This window comes from Triplophysa rosa, linkage group LG11 (genome assembly GCF_024868665.1).
Source record: "Triplophysa rosa linkage group LG11, Trosa_1v2, whole genome shotgun sequence".
Taxonomy (NCBI): domain Eukaryota; kingdom Metazoa; phylum Chordata; class Actinopteri; order Cypriniformes; family Nemacheilidae; genus Triplophysa; species Triplophysa rosa.
The window spans coordinates 1,696,264-1,712,458 of record NC_079900.1 but is presented as its reverse complement, the minus strand read 5'-3'; the positions used below and the strand labels follow the sequence as shown (position 1 = coordinate 1,712,458).

The 16,195-nt window shown below is 36.1% G+C and overlaps 2 protein-coding genes across 9 annotated transcripts in view; both read left to right on the top strand.

Annotated features, from left to right (window-relative positions):
* LOC130561137 (RNA binding protein fox-1 homolog 3-like) overlaps positions 1 to 10,207 on the top strand; it is a 142,423-nt gene extending 132,216 nt beyond the window's left edge. For 3 of the 8 annotated variants that reach the window (XM_057345291.1, XM_057345292.1, XM_057345290.1), the window contains 2 exons: positions 1,782 to 1,860; positions 3,808 to 7,156. In XM_057345291.1, coding sequence (XP_057201274.1) covers positions 1,782 to 1,860; positions 3,808 to 3,852 — 124 coding nt within the window. In that variant the 3' untranslated portion in view covers positions 3,853 to 7,156. Of the gene's footprint in view, positions 1 to 1,781; positions 1,861 to 3,807; positions 7,158 to 7,290 lie in introns of those variants that run through there. The other 5 variants (XM_057345288.1, XM_057345286.1, XM_057345287.1 and 2 more) reach the window with 3 other exon arrangements.
* Positions 10,208 to 12,729: 2,522 nt separating this feature from the next.
* Positions 12,730 to 16,189, top strand: LOC130561145 (butyrophilin-like protein 2; the record flags this gene model as incomplete). The annotated part of the gene is made up of 6 exons (XM_057345303.1): positions 12,730 to 12,844; positions 13,164 to 13,232; positions 13,531 to 13,881; positions 14,847 to 15,122; positions 15,515 to 15,622; positions 16,008 to 16,189. Coding segments are annotated over exons 2-6 (969 nt in total), but the record flags the coding sequence as incomplete, so codon positions are not given.
* Positions 16,190 to 16,195: the final 6 nt, after the last annotated feature.

Genomic DNA, 16,195 nt, shown 5'->3' with positions numbered 1-16,195 from the left:
AAAATTGTCATTAAGATTTTAATATGTGTAATTGAATATACAGTAAACATTGAAAATGTGCTGCGGTAAAGACATGTTGAGGAAATGACATTTTTGCTAATAATGCAGCTAACTGGCAGCTAGCAAGGTCTACTACATTAGCTTTGACTCTTAGCATCTTAATATACATGAGTTAAACAGTGATATACATTTATTTTTCAAATGTAGTTCACAGTACAGAATTACTAAACTGTATGGTAAGGACACAATAAATACTGACACAGATAAGATGATATTTATCTTATATTTTGGGGATCTTGTGAGTGAGGTAGTGAGGCGGCCTAATCTGTCAGCAATGTGCTCATGTGTGATTCTGTTTCTATAGATATAGATTCTATAGATAGCCCTTTTTCATTGTTGCGGTAAGGACTCAAAAGTGTGGGACAGGCGCATTTACTTGAAAAAATCATAACAATGATTCAATTCAGTTTTATTTATATAGCAATATACAACAATGTGCATTGTTCCAAAGCAGCTTTACAGGAGAAAATAAGAGAAACAGAAATCACCGTAAATAATACAAAAAATGTAAAATGCTGTAAATGAATATGTATATTAAACAATTCCTTTTGAAATAAGTTCAAATTGTAATTCAATTAACTTATTTGAAGTATTTTAACATTGTGACCAGAGTTGTGGGACATGGACAAAAATGGTGTTTGGACCTATAAATGCTTCATCATTTCATATTAGATCACATTGATCATATTTTTTGTCAAGGTGTGTGATGACTCTGTGACTATATTTATAAAGCGTCATATGACAAATTTTGACATAAATCACAAATTTCACTGCTAGGACTTAAAAGTGCCTGTAGTTGCAGAAACGATAATGACGTGATGAATGAAGGATTTCCGACATGCCAATTTTAAAATACAAATAAGTAATCATATCTATTGCAGTTATTCAAACATTAAGAATGTGGTGCAGATACAACTTTTAAATGATGTGATTTTTAGTGTTTATTATTTCCCTTATGTGGTGCGACCGTGATTTATCTTCAGATGAATTCATTTCCTTGACAAGCTTAACTTATTTTTTTACAAATCTATAGTATTTAAAGTGTTTAGAAACAAAGCATTTGCATTTCATTGAGTTTTGGCAGGTAATCATGTCATATTTCGTTCTATTATTTTATATAGTTATAAATATTTTCGCATTGAACTGATAAAAATGTTTTAAAATACGATTCACTTAAGCATACTGTCAGTTGCGCCCCCAAGGGAGGACCAGGGAGGGCCGTGGTCCCCCAAAAAAGTCACCGATCCCCCCATTGGCTCCCCCAACCAGAATGAGATTTTTAAATAATTTTATTTTTATTTTTATATTAGAATAATAGTAGTAATATTTATTAATGATATACTAGTAAAAACTTTACATGTTCCCAGTAGTATTAATGGCAATGTCAAAACTCTTAACCATTAGATTCAGGCATAATACATTTTTTGAAATGTGCACCCTAAGATTTGTACTGACCCCTTTGTGCCACCCCCTAAAAAAATCCTGGGGACGCCACTGCATACTGTATCAGAGATTCATATTTCAGAAGTGATGGTTATACATCGTTGACCCATAAACCGTGTGTGTGTGTTGTATGAATGGTGTAAGTTTGTTTGTGTATTGTGAGTATTGTATGATGTTGTTTATAGTTGTTTTATCAGACACTGCATGCGTGTACATTAAAGTCAAGGGGTTCAAACTGTCTTATGAAAGACAATGACACATATGTTGTTTTTCCACAGTTATGGGAGAGTCTATGCAACAGCAGATCCATATAATCATACCATCAGTCCTGCAACCGCTTACAGTGTGGGTACCATGGTAAGATGAGTGTAAACTCAACACAACACATGCATGTCAACAACAACACATTCATTCTTCACATTCTCTATCTTTCCAACTCGACAGTTGTAGAAATGCATTTATTTTTTATTCCGAAAAATTAAATGTGCTGTTTTAGTTGATGAAAGATGAAAGCATTTTCCACATCACGTTACCGGTCAAGTGAACGTCAGTGTGTTAATGTCTGTTTTTAGCTAGCGTTTGCAGCTAACATCAAAGATGAATGCAGTAACGCTCCGATCAGAGTTTCGCGTCGCTTTCTCTCCAAAACTACAGGCGCATGTACTGCAGCGGTGTGCCGTGGGACCAACAAAAGTGACGTAACAAACAGAGCGATGGTTTGTTGTCGGCCTTTAACTCTGATTTGGCACTCGGCATGACTGCAGCGTTTCACGAGACGAAATAAACAGTTCCCCGGTGCAGCTGCTAGCTAAAAGCTTTCATTAATTGAGACGTTTTATGTGAAACTCTCTTCATTCACCTGATTAAAAGATTTTTATTTATTCCCTGCAAATTTCCTTCCTCAGCTTTGAGAAAAATGACCTCGTTTGTGCTTGAGAAATCTAGCGAGCTGCATTGCTGCCTACATAGGAGGCCTGCTGAGGGGTCGTTCACACGGCCATGTGCTAAACAGCCGAAGGCGTAACACAGGCTTTCCTGATAAATATCTTTAAAAAAAAAAATATTTCATTAATTTTATTAATATAAAAAAATTAATATAAAAAATATATTTTATTAATATTAATAAAATAAATACTTTAAAAAATATATTACAATTTTTTTTTTTGCTTAAAACAAGCAAACATATCTGCCAATGGGGTGTAAGAAAAGGTTTCTTATTCAAAATGTTTATTATAATTTGATTTGATTTATTTTTAGAAACGAAGACATAGCTCTTAGATTACATTTACAGAAAAGAAGTAATATTTCAGATCATTTTGCTTCTTAAATAAATATTTGACTCGATTTAAAAAGATTTAGATATTTGAACTGGAAAACAACAGCACAAAAATGCTGCTCACACTGCTATAAATTGTTTTATCACTTAGTATGTTTGTCTTACTTTCAAGTAGAAATATCAAGAAATTCTTAAATCAAGATACATTTACTTAAGCTATTTAAGGAATTTTTTAGTAAAAAAAGATTAAAATTGAGTTTAAACAAGAAACACTATCTGCCAAAGAAAAATAAACCTAATTCATCGGACGATGTTTTTCTTTGTTTTAAGCATTTCCCCCATATTTCCTATCTAAACCACAGAATTACAGAGCGTTTGAATGATCCCTCATCCTTCAGGAAAACACACTTTTGCTTCTTTTAAAACTCTTTTTTCTAATAACGAGTTCCTCTGAGGTTGCATTAAAATCTCGCTGTTGGTTTTCTCAGCGTCATGATCTCACGGACGGCTTCCACCCAAACGCGGGTCGTGTCGGCGAGTGGACTCTCTTAAATGAGCGAGAATGATCCTTGAAGGTCTTAGCGCTACGTGTGTGCGCATCTCAGAGACTATCCCACATACTCCACTTTAAAGAGAATAATTCTGAACGTCTTTGAACTGTATGTGCATTAATCTGATGTGTGCTAGTCAGCGCTCTCTAATACTTTCAAAGGGAACCGTGTGGTTTCTACACAATGCACGCAGATGTAAAATCGCCGGTTATCAACTTGGTAATGAGCGACCCAAATAGTTCGCAGGACTCCCGCATGGGCGGCACGACCCCTTGATCTGAAAGTAAATTAAAGTTTCACAAGAGTTTGGGTCAAAATCTGAATGTCGATGCGCTGGCGAGTGCATGCGCACGCAATCACATCACAGAAGTCCATGCTGCTTGCAACGCTAGAGGAAGGAAATTTAATGGAATTGAGTGCCGGCGTTACCGTGGTTACTTTACTCTGATTGGTCGTTTTTCATCTTTGATGTTGCAGGCTAGCCTGTACAGAGGAGGCCACAGTCGCTTCACGCCGTACTAAACAACAACAGCAAACAAACAAACAAACAAAAAGCGCCGAACTCTTTGTTGGAGTTTGGTTCAATCTAAAATGCTTCCAGGTCACAGCGACGACCTCAGCTCACCCGCATCCTCTCGAACCCGATGGCGACGACGATTGAGGACCGCGGTTGATTTTGAAGAACATGTACAGAACTGATCAACGGAGAAATCACCGGATTAAAGCGCCTCATGAACGACCTTTTGTTTATAATGTTGCCAATGTTTACATATTTCTATTTCTATGCTGTTTGATTGTCTCTCACATTTGACTTTGTGTTTCTAAATGCGTCATTATTGATATTAATATAACTAAACGATCTTTATTATCTACTGTATATATCTGCTAGTGTCCGTTTAGACGTGAAATATCTCAGGATCCTCTCTTACTTGTCGCTGAATTCACGTTCACCCCAGCAACCTCCAAATTCACCCTCAGATCTGAAAACACGGTCCTCGCTGATGTAGAACGGCACTTTGTGTATGAAGAAGTCGTCACTGTTTGTTTAGGAAGTCATCTGTGCATGATATGATACTGATAAGAGGACACGACGGGTGTTTGGACCTCGCATGGTTTAGATTTACCTCTGAAAGCAGCGAGCAGGTTTAACACACACAGAATTTCTGATCAAATACAGAATGAGATTTAAAGGAGGAAGAGGACGGAGAGGAGACGTGTGAAAGAGATCTGTCTCAGAGAACGTGTGTGTGAAAATACAGGGGGAGAGAATCAGAAAAATGCAGCATGTCTTCGTGAAGGTCCTTCCACTTCTGCTGTCATTCTGTTTCATGTTTCCAGCACCTCGACGGTTTTTACGAAATGCAGGTTTTATTTCCTAATGCTCACACACAGACTTCAGCTCTTTTTCATCACTAACATGTCCTGTTAACAGCTGTAAAAACACATTTGTTCCATTAGGAATACTTCATCCTCACATGAGTATTTACTATAGTAAACTGCAGTATACTGTAGTGATGACTACACTTTAGGATTTTAAGCATAAACTATATCAAAGTGATAGACTAGTAAACATTGTAGGATGCTTAGTATATATAGCATTTATAAAAGTAAACTAGTGAATCGTAGTATACTGTAGTGTACTATAGTAATCGCCAGTGTTGGGTAAATTACTCTCAAAAAGTAACTAATTACTAGTTACTAATTACATATTCAATAGTGTAATAGATTATTGTACAAATTACTCTCTCCAAAAAGTATTTGATTACTTATTACTAATGACTTTCTATATCCTACATCAACCTTGATAAGTTAAGTGATTCAAGGATAGACATGAAACGGCTCTTTAAATTCATTGAAATAAATAAAATAAACTACATAAAGTACTCTTATTAACTGACCAAAGTATGACAAATGTGAGAATTATGCATTAAAGCATTCATTTTAAAGTTAGACTTTGAATTTTGATGTCAATTCCACTATTGCACACACATATATTACACAAAGTATTTAGTTTAATTACATCAGAAGTAACTGTAATTAAATTACAGAAAAAACAGAGTAATCCCTTACTTTACTTTTTCAAAAGAAAAGTAATTAAATGACAGTAACTAATTACTTAGTAACTAGTTACACCCAACACTGGTAAACGCGACACTTGTTTAATGTATACAACAGTATTCTGTAGTATTGACTATAGTGAAGTGATCAACTGTAGTAAATACTGTAGCGTACTTTAATATTTAAATACTATAATATTTACTATAGCACTGTAGTATCTACACTTTACTGTAGTAAATACTATACTTGTATACTGTAGTATGTTTTTCATTGTTCTGGCGGTATGCAAAAACTGAGTTGAGACTTCTGCTACAAAAAAGCTGAACTACACATGTAAAGTAGTTTTTTGTTTCTCAGCAAACCATCAAATTCTCTAAAGATCCTCTACGGTTGTGTTTCATACGCTCACGACAAACAGACCGATGAACTAAATCTCTTCAAGACTGATCTCAGATCAGATGCTCGTCTGTTATTCTGTCTGTGGTTGAGAGACAGATTACAGTGTTACACTTAAAGCTGGTGTGCTTGAGATGTTATTCCTAACAACAGATCTCAACTACTCACTAGTTCTTCAGATGTCTCAATGTTTATTATAGTACCGATATAAACCTCTTGATGTCTGTGATATTAAACAAACCAACCAAAGCGGAGAACGTAAACCTCTGAATATAGAAAGAATTAGAATTCATTGAATATAATTATTTTTAAAGGGGCTCGCTTGTGTGTGTATGTGAAGGGTCGACACACCGCATCTTTTCTGAACGTTGTGAAAATATTCAGGATCCAGTTTAAAACATGTTTTTTTCCAGCGTTCGTGTTTTTAATCCTGCAGAGTGAAATGTTAACACGGATGCACTGAAAGAGTGATGTGATGGCATTATATTGTACCATTAACCAGCAGACGGGTGTAAACGTATAGACATGAACCAGCTCATTTTATTTGATTTGAGTAATATAAACGCATCACATGTCATTCTGAAGTTCTCGTGAAGTCTACGTCAGCACAGAGGACTGAAGTGATCTCACGTGAGTCCTGTAGACTGACGTCTATTTGCTCTTCAGGGTTCAACCCAGCAAACAATTTTTGGTTCCCAGAACGTTCCCCTAACGTTAGTTTTTGGTTCCCAGAACGTTCCCCTAACGTTAGTTTTTGGTTCCCAGAACGTTATTTTCTGGTTATTTAAAAAAAAACCCAGCCTGCAACGTTCTGGGAACGTTATTTTCTGGTTGCAAAAATAAAACCGGAAAAGAGCGTTCTTAGAACGTTATTTTTTGGTTCTCAAAAAAATAACCAAAAGGGAACCAAAAACTAACGTTAGTGGAACGTTCTGTGTTTGCTGGGAATTCTTCTGGACCGCCTTGTTTACTACACTAAGCAAAAAAAGATTATGAGTTGAAAAGACAAAAAAGCAAAAAAGGACTCTTTGTAAATGTATTATATATATATATATATATATATATACATCATACTTGTTTCAAATATCTATATAGTGGAGTTTCTCTATACGTCTAAAAAAAGAATGATTCTTTAACTCAATTTTTATTTCTCTGTTTTTCTTGGATATGTTTATCTATTGCACTGTATATGATGTGGTCTTTTTTCCCATGAGAAATGATATTTGATGTTTATATATTCATTATACATACATATATATATATATACATTCATGTTCATTATAATTCATGAATATATCTACATAAATAAAGAGCTTAAAGTACCAGCGTTTGAAAATCAAAGTTTAGTTATTTTACAAGAAACCTAAAATACAATAAATGTAATTAAAAATGACTTTTCAATGTTCTCTTCTTTCTTTCTTTCTTTCTTTCTGTAAACCGACTTGATGTGAAATAACAGTCTTTAAATCTATAATATTCATGTGTTTGTGCTTCTCTTTCCTTCAGTAAATACAGAGACGGGTCATGACTTCAGGACACACGGATCATCTCGAGGACAGAAACAGAATGTGTATATTGTGTTTGTGTGAAAATACACCGGACGACATAAAGGACGAGAATGAAAAAGGAAAACATTTTATTTTTCTATATGTTTACATCAGTAAAGCGGAGCGGTTCATGTGTTTACGGGAAACTGACGCTGACATGAACGTGCAGGAATCTTCTTCACTCTACGGCCCCGCCCACAACATTATCCACCAACCAGAGACGGACAGATGAAAGGGGAGGGGTCAAACTAAGTAAGCTACTTTTTGTGGGCGGAGTCTCAATCCCTCGCTCCGCATGGGCGGAGCCATGTGTCGCGTCCTGATTGGTCACTCACCGGCTCACGAGTCGATTCATCGTGGTTCTACATGGATGGAGCTCCGCGCTCGCTTCCTGTGGCTGACGTCATAACTCTTTGCTGATCGGCCACGCTACCGACCAACTTCCTGTGTCGTTCCTGGTCGACTTTTCTTGTCAAACTGAAGATGTCAATTTCTGATCACTTTTCTCCAGCTGTTAAAGCTCAGGAGGGCGGGTTTGTTGTACCAGTTGATAAACGCACAACTGCAAAACATGAACCTCCGACAACCAATAATTGCGACTTTTGAAAACAAAATCAGTTTACTTGCATCACTCGATGGACACATTTCTTGATTTACAGGAGAATGAAAGACACAAACCTGCCCGCCAGTGACATGTTCAAGCGTGAAACCATGTTTACTTCAAACCAGGTGACGTACTTCCAGTCCAAATGGTTTTAGACGGATGCATTTATAGTCTTTAACTTAGAAAGGAAGAAGAAGTATTCGTTGAATTATTATAGTGCTATATCCACAGATTTACCAATGCTTCCTTCAAATGATGTTTTACAAAGTGACTGTTAAGCTGTTCTCGGGTCAGTCTGACATGTATCGCAGTATTTCTGGGTTTGGGGGTGTAACACACAGAGTTTTATTTGGGGAAATGGCTTCAATTTTTCAAAAGAACATGTTTCCCTTCCACGTGTTTTGAAGAATGTATTCATAGATGTCCAGAGTGTAACAGTAGATGTATTTGTACATACGTAACACATATCTATAATGGGGTGTTGTGTGTGTGTGTGTGTGTGTGAGAGAGAGAGAGAGAGAGAAGCACTTTTATATTTTAATCCACTTATAACTGAATAGTGTTTTATTATCCAGCCTGACACATTTATACACTTTTACATTCAATGATATATATAATCTCTCTTGTAAACGTTACCCTACAGAAACCTTAGGCCATGTTTTGATTGAAATGAATACATCACTCCATCCCTACATTTTTAGGCCTGTTGCCCCACAGCTTTGATTGTCTCATTGGGGCGGGGTTTATCTGAAGCCCCGCCTCTTCCAGTATCTTCCTTAAACTGATCATGCTCATTGCTCTGATCAAAGATTTCAGAACCCGTTGAGATCAGTTTCACGTGTCATCAGATTTCTTGGAGGTCGAGTCTGATCTCTTGATTTATGACACCCACACTGTCATAAAAAAGGTTTAAAATTGTTCCTTTTCTGACTCTGGGTGGTTCCCTGCGCTTCTTTATTTGTACCTTTACAGGTATATCAAACATAAGATAATGTTGAACATTTTTGGGTACATTATTGTACCATGGGGACCTTTTGTGTACCTTTAAAAGTACAGTTAAATGTTTTGTACCCCTAATATTTAAATGGTACACAATAGGTCCAATGTTCCCAAAAAAGGTTCAACATCTAATGTGTTTTAAACCTTTGTTTGGCGGTGCAAATGTGTTCTTTTCTCTCATTGGCAGACAGACACGATCTTAAAATCAAACATTTCCATTTTAACACAACTACAAAAAAACAGATTAATTTAGATTTGTATTAGTTTTTACTGTAATCGTTTTCACTGTCCTATTATAAAATCGTTGAGTGGCTTATAGAAATAAATTTGTACCCCAATAATAGAAAAATGTATTTATGACACTCCTTTAAAACAAGTGTACAGGAAAAAAAACATTGTAAAATAGTTTTTAAAAAAGACATTACGTTACAAAACCAGTGTGCACTTACTGCGTAAAGTCAGCCGATCGGAGAACGTTTTTGTGTCGTTGAAGAATCAGAGTCGTCAAATGAAAACCATCAGTTTATGAGTTCATTTACACTGCATGTGCTACAAAAAAGACCGAAAAAAATCAAGAAAACCTGCTTACGTGAGATCATGCAAACAGGATTTTGTATTCGTCACGTTGACATCAAGAACAAAGACCTTTATATGCAAATCAACTTAACAATCTATATATGTGACAATTGAGCTCATGAGCTTTCTTTATAAATATAAATAAATATCATATTAATCATATCATCCGGTTATTAAAGGATTGGTCAAGTTGTATTCAGGTTAATCTCTACAGAATCTACTGAATATCTCGCATCAAACATGCATTCATCTCATAGCTTTACTAGACTCAAAACATGTTACCAAGTATAAAGAAATAAAAATATGAGCGAGAACTCTCATGTAAGGAAGAGATCGTCTCTCTGCTTTTACTGGGTGAACACTTGTTTTTCTATCTCTACTGTCTTGTAAATATCAGGCCTCCTCCCCAGCCACCAGAACCTTGTGTTTCGGTCTAAAATGATAAGGTTTATTTGTAAGGATTTTTAAAATCCGTCTCTTTCTCATTTTTGTAAGCATAAGAAATGCATTGAAAAATACATTTCTCTTCACCCCCCCCCCCCCCATAAGTTCTGTGAGGTTGTCAGTTTTTCTTTGTCTTGTATTATTCCTGACAAAACTTCTATTTGTTATTCTGACATGAAAGAAATCATGATTATTATGAGTATTATGACATATTTATTACCATCATTATTGCATAAATAAACATGTCTACTTGAACCGGTTTGTTTGATCGTGTGGTGTTTGGGTAGCATGTGCAAAATGATCTAACAAGTGATGAACTTGAACTGTTTTTTCGTCGAGTAGTGAACTAATTCCTTTTAGGAACTGCAGGTTCTAGCCACAGAAACATAATTATGATTTATATGAATATAGAATGAGCTTATTAAATTCATTTGCTGAATTCATTTCCAGCCCATGTAATGTTTCCCTTTACATTTGATCAGTTTTTCTTTATTTATAGGCTATTACATCCCAGATAGCACAATCCATCTGGTTTACGTCTATTTGACGTCTGCAAGACATCTTAAATACATAGTTTGCTCATCTGCAATACGTCTCGGAGACGTCTGAACGTCTGTAATACGGCTGCTAAAGATCTGGAGATCTGCTGCTTAAAAACATCTGCTAAACATGTTAGAAAGAGCTGTTGTACATCCATTCTAAATCATAAACATCTTACAGACATCTTCTAGATGTCTACATGACGTCTGACAGCAGACATCTCCGAGACGTATTGCAGATGAGCAAACGATGTATTGTAGATGTCTTGCAGATGTAAATGCAGACGTCAAATAGACGTAAACCAGATGTATGTGTGCTATCAGGGTAGAATGAGCTTATTAAATTCATTTGCTGAATTCATTTCCCGCCCATGAGACACGGCCCATGTAATGTTTCCCTTTACATTTGATCAGCTTTTCTTTATTTATAGGCTATTACATGTACTATATAACTCGATATATTCATTCAGAGTGGCTCAAACTCTGTCTTAAAAATGTAAAGGTTCAATGTCCTTAACACACAGTAAATCTATCATTAGTGTTTATTTTAAGCGTCATGTTCAGGAACTCGTGAGGTCACAGCAGAAACAAACATCACGGTTATGAAATTGTGTCAGTGGTTGTTTGTTCAAAATATACAATAACAATATAATAATCTTCGGCAAAAATGCATATGAATTGTAATTTGACTTTAGCTTGTCTCACGTGTCATTTGTTTATATGAAGAGAGCGGGTTTATGCCCACCAGGGGGCGATCAAGATGCTTTGACTTCACAGGACTTTCATTGAACTGTCAATCTTCTTTCCACATTAACAGGACAACACTTACCCTTGATGCCCATAATAGAGACAGATGTTATGCTGAAAAGACTGTCTGATCTCTCTGTTATGGTACACAGACATGAACCCTCTGAGACGGCCAAGAAAACAAGAAATCACCATATTCAGAGATGATAGAAAATGAGCAATGAGAGAAATCAAGAGAACGTTTCGTCACGTGAAGAGAACAGAATACATAACTATCTGAAGTCCTGTGTTTTACTTCAGTTTTTTCATGTAGAGGTTTAAACTTCGATGTTCAAAGTCACAGAATTCATGTTTCCTTCACATTTATCAACACATCATATGAACAAACTCAACTCTAGAAGAAAAAGGCACAAAGGACCCGTCTCTTGTATATAATATGTGTTTATTCTACTGTGATGAAATAAAATGTTCTTTAAAACAGCTTTGTTTTTGTTGTAATGTAGAAAACATTGCAGATTATCCACAGACAGTCTCTTGTATGAAACAGTTCTGCCCCCTGCTGGACACACATGACACTTGCTGGTGTTCTGGGTTAGGTCAGGGACCGGTTGTATAAATCTGTTCTAGTCTAATAAATGATCTAAAATATCTCTGATCGTTTTGCTCAGCTTGTCTTCAAATAAGACTGCAATGCAAACTTCATGTGATGTTGACATGACTTTAAATTATTCATTCCGCAATTGGTTTTAGTTTGACGTTTGTGAACCAAACTTTTGACTTTTCCATGTTGTGGTCAGATGCCGGTCAAAATTCTATATTTTTTCAAGCTGAATTTCTTTGGCCTTTATTTGAAGAGAGAGGACAGGAGGGTAGGGGGAGAGAGAAGGGAGTGGGGTCAGGAAAGGACCTCGAGCCGGGACATACAGTAAACTCGGGTCGCCCGATGCCTAACCGTGCCTCATGTTGGAGCTCTAACCACAAGGCCATCGGCTCCGACACGGGTCAAAAATATTAAAGCATTTGATCTTTCAGGCTGTTTGTACTGTATGATGTGTATTGATAGATCTTATGGATGCTGTGCCTCTGAGGATTGTTTCAAATATCTTCTTTGCTAATAAATTACATTTTAGAAGAATCATTCTGTGCTGGTTCTCATAACATTTCTCAATATCACATTTAGCTTCAGTTTAAGGAATGTTAAACAACAGGTTTTGTATAAACGGCTCTTTAAGCTACAGATGCAGTCAAAAACCTGTCTTTAAACCTGTCTAAAGTTTTAAAGCAGGTAAACAATTGTTTATTAAAGTAAAATCACACTAATCCACTAAATACCAAAGTTATAAACTCTATAGTCTAAATATAAAGATACACACGCTCACGCACACACACCTGTTGATCAGCTAGAATAATGTGAAGGGTGTGATATTCATTCTAGTAAAAGTAAAAGTAAATCAGTTCTCAGGAACTCTGTCAAGCGCTGAAGAAACAGGTTTGTGTTGACATGTTTTCATGATACTCGTCCTAACAGAGTTTTTAATGTTCAGACGGGACGTCTTTATTCATTGACACCTGATGTGATGCATCTCACTGTTATAACAGTGTTTGTGAGTATAAACTATAAATGTCTGACTGTCTTATATTCTGTTTTTATGAATTTATTTCTCATTTCTGTTGGAAGCATTGATATTGTGTAGATGTATGTGTGATATAGTGCATTTCATGAGTTAGTGTTTAAATCTGATCTTTGACAGATTGACAGATGAACAAACTCTTTCTGAACTCTGTTTCCATCACATGATCTTCACCAGTTTAACCAGTTCTCTCCTGACAGACTGAATTATAATAAATGATGTGGTATTTTATGTAAAATGTTCTCATATCATCTGTGTGAACTGACTGTTGTATACATGTTTTTCTTTTCAGTGACGTGTCGTTCAGAGATGAAGTTCATCTGTGTGATTTTACTGATTATTACTGGAATTACACAATCAGGTAAATGTTTACTGTGTTTACATGTGTAAATATGAGTAAAATGAGGTAATAATTAATCAAACGGTGTCGGATTAATGTTTGCATCAAAAGTATTAGAATAAATGACATTTAAAATGTGTTTATTCCTCTGAAGTGTGGAGTACTTGAGGTGTCTCTCTGTAGAGAGCAGGACAGACATCATATCATCTCTTATGATCATGTTTGATACACAACACTGGACATCACTGACACATTTAGAAATGCAGCAACTGTTTAATTGTTGTGACAAATGAAATGTTTCTTATTAATCTGATATCAGATGAGTACGAGGTGATCGGGCCTTCAGCTCCTGTGATGACTGTATCTGGTGAAGATGTGATTCTGCCGTGTTCTATCAAACCCAACATCAGTGCTGTGAACATGAGAGTCGAGTGGATCAGACTTGATCTGAAAGACTCAATAGTTCATCTGTATGAAGATCATAAAGACATAAACACAGATCAGCTTCAGTCGTACAGAGGAAGAACTCAAGTGTTTACAGAAGAACTAGAGAAAGGAAACACATCACTCAAACTCTCAAGAGTCCAAATCTCTGATGAAGGACGTTACAAGTGTTTCATTCAGTCTCAATCCTGGAGTGATGACATCACTGTTCAGCTCAGAGTTGAAGGTGAGCAAACCACTGAAACTAACACTGAATGAGTTTAGTTATGATTGATTAGTTTAGTGTCTGATGCTGTATAACGACTTTGTTTCGAGTGTTTTTCTCAACTTTTCCTCCAACCCATATGACAAGAAAATACATTTTTTCCTTACCTTAGTGTGATGCACTGGACCTTTTACTGAATTAGCGCCATGAGAAGCTTTCGTATACTGTCATAATGAAATTATACCTATATTGCAATCGAACAATCAAATTTTATGAGGAAATGACGCTAAAGTGAACACCATCCAAAGTAAATCTTCAGATCTGGTAAACTTACGGGTGAAACACGTTTAAAATTACCGCCGGATGAAGTGATATATCAGTAGTGATTGTGAAATAGCATTATTAGTTGTGTTCGACTTCATGCGGCACTGCAACAACCGACATTGTCGAACAAGCCTATTGGCTCTCGTGTCTCTCGTGACCGATTGAGTGATGACGTCTGAACATTTGAAGGAGATCTGACTGCATGCGGTGCATTCACGGATATCTTCATATAAAGTTGTCTATGACTCTTCAATTCAGAAGGTTTGCAACACAAGTTGTTTTGTAATCTACTGTTTTTTGATCAACTTACAGTATGCAATAAATACCTGTGACTGTACTTTCACTCTTGTATTGTGTTTTGTATGGTAGAAAAGTGTTTAGATTTAGGGTGTTATGGGTTTAGGGGATCCAAAATAACTTCAAAACCATAAACATTTATCAAGTTAATGATAACAAGCAGGTGCTGCTGAAGAGCGCTCATCCTTAAGATGGAACTGTTGGTCGTAATAAGGTGTTTGGACAAACGACCTATAGGCTCATTTTTTTGGAGGACAGTCTTTTTTTTCTGTTGTCAGAAGAACAAAAGTTTTTTAAACAAGTTCACGGGAGTTTGTTGTCAGAAAACTTAATAAACAAATGTTTTTCATCCTTGTCTTGTGTAGCTGTAGGCAGTGTTCCGGTCATCACTGTAGATGGGTTTGATGGATCTGGTGGTCTTCATCTACAGTGTGAATCTAAAGGCTGGAAACCTGAACCTGATCTTGTGTGGCTGAACAGTGAAGGAGTCACTTTAACATCTGAATCTCCAGACACACACAGAGATGACACAGATGGATTCAGTGTGAAACACATGATCACTGTATATAACACCGACACTAAATATCACTGCAGAGTCAGAATGAGACATCACATGATGGAGGCTGAGATCATCACATCCAGTGAGTACAGATTTCTCTTCTGTGTTTCCTCTGGTCTCATCAGCATTTCAAGCAGAAAACATCAACATATTCATCATTTAAGTCAATATAATCCCTGACATTAGTTAAAGAGCTTTCAGGAGTCTGATGTTATTTTGATTGTTTGCTTTGACATTTCAAAAGACAATTATTAGTTTCAGGAAATGTCCAGACAGAAATGAGTGCTTATATATAAACATGTTCAGCGGTCTTTAGGGGTCTATTGATGATATCTGAGGGTCCTGATATGTTTGTTGTAGTGAATCATCATTTGCACTGCACTTGAGTTTACATGTAATTGTTTATATTTATAATGAAAGTTATTTAAGAGTTATTTTAGACTGTGAACAGTGAGCGTCAGGTTTGTTTTCCAGCTCAAATGTTTCTCTCTTGGAGATCTTCAGTGATTCTGATCTCCGTTGCTGTTGTTCTCAGTGTGATCGCTGGAATACTGATCACTGTGTTTGTATGTAAACAGAGAGGTAACATTCATGTGTTTCATCAGATTTCATAAATACTGTATAATACTGTATATAGTGTTTAACCTGCAGTTAGTTAGAAATGGTGTTTATGTCGGCATTGAGCATCTCATGAGTGTGTGTGAATGATGTGTGTTACAGTTTAAAAAAAACAACTTTTTTAGGTTTAGATTCATATAATCTTCAGTTAAACACACATTTGAGATATTTCACGTCTCAAGTTTTATGATCTGTGCTGGAAACTAAACCCAACACAAGAAATACAGAATCAATACAGGAAAATATACACCATCATCACATGAGAGCAAATCTTTACAAAAAAAGGGTCTGTTTGTTATTCCTGTAGTTAAGTCATAGTTATATCATTTTAATGCTGTTTTCTCTTCAGAACTACAGAGAGAGAACCAGAAAGAGAACCAGAGAATACACAGAGAGAACCAGAGAATACAGAGAGAGAAACAGAGAGAGAAACAGAGAATACAGAGAGAGAACCAGAGAATACAGAGAGAGAACCAGAGAATACAGAGAGAGAAACAGAGAATACAGAATGAAGACGAGAGAATACAGAGAGAGAAC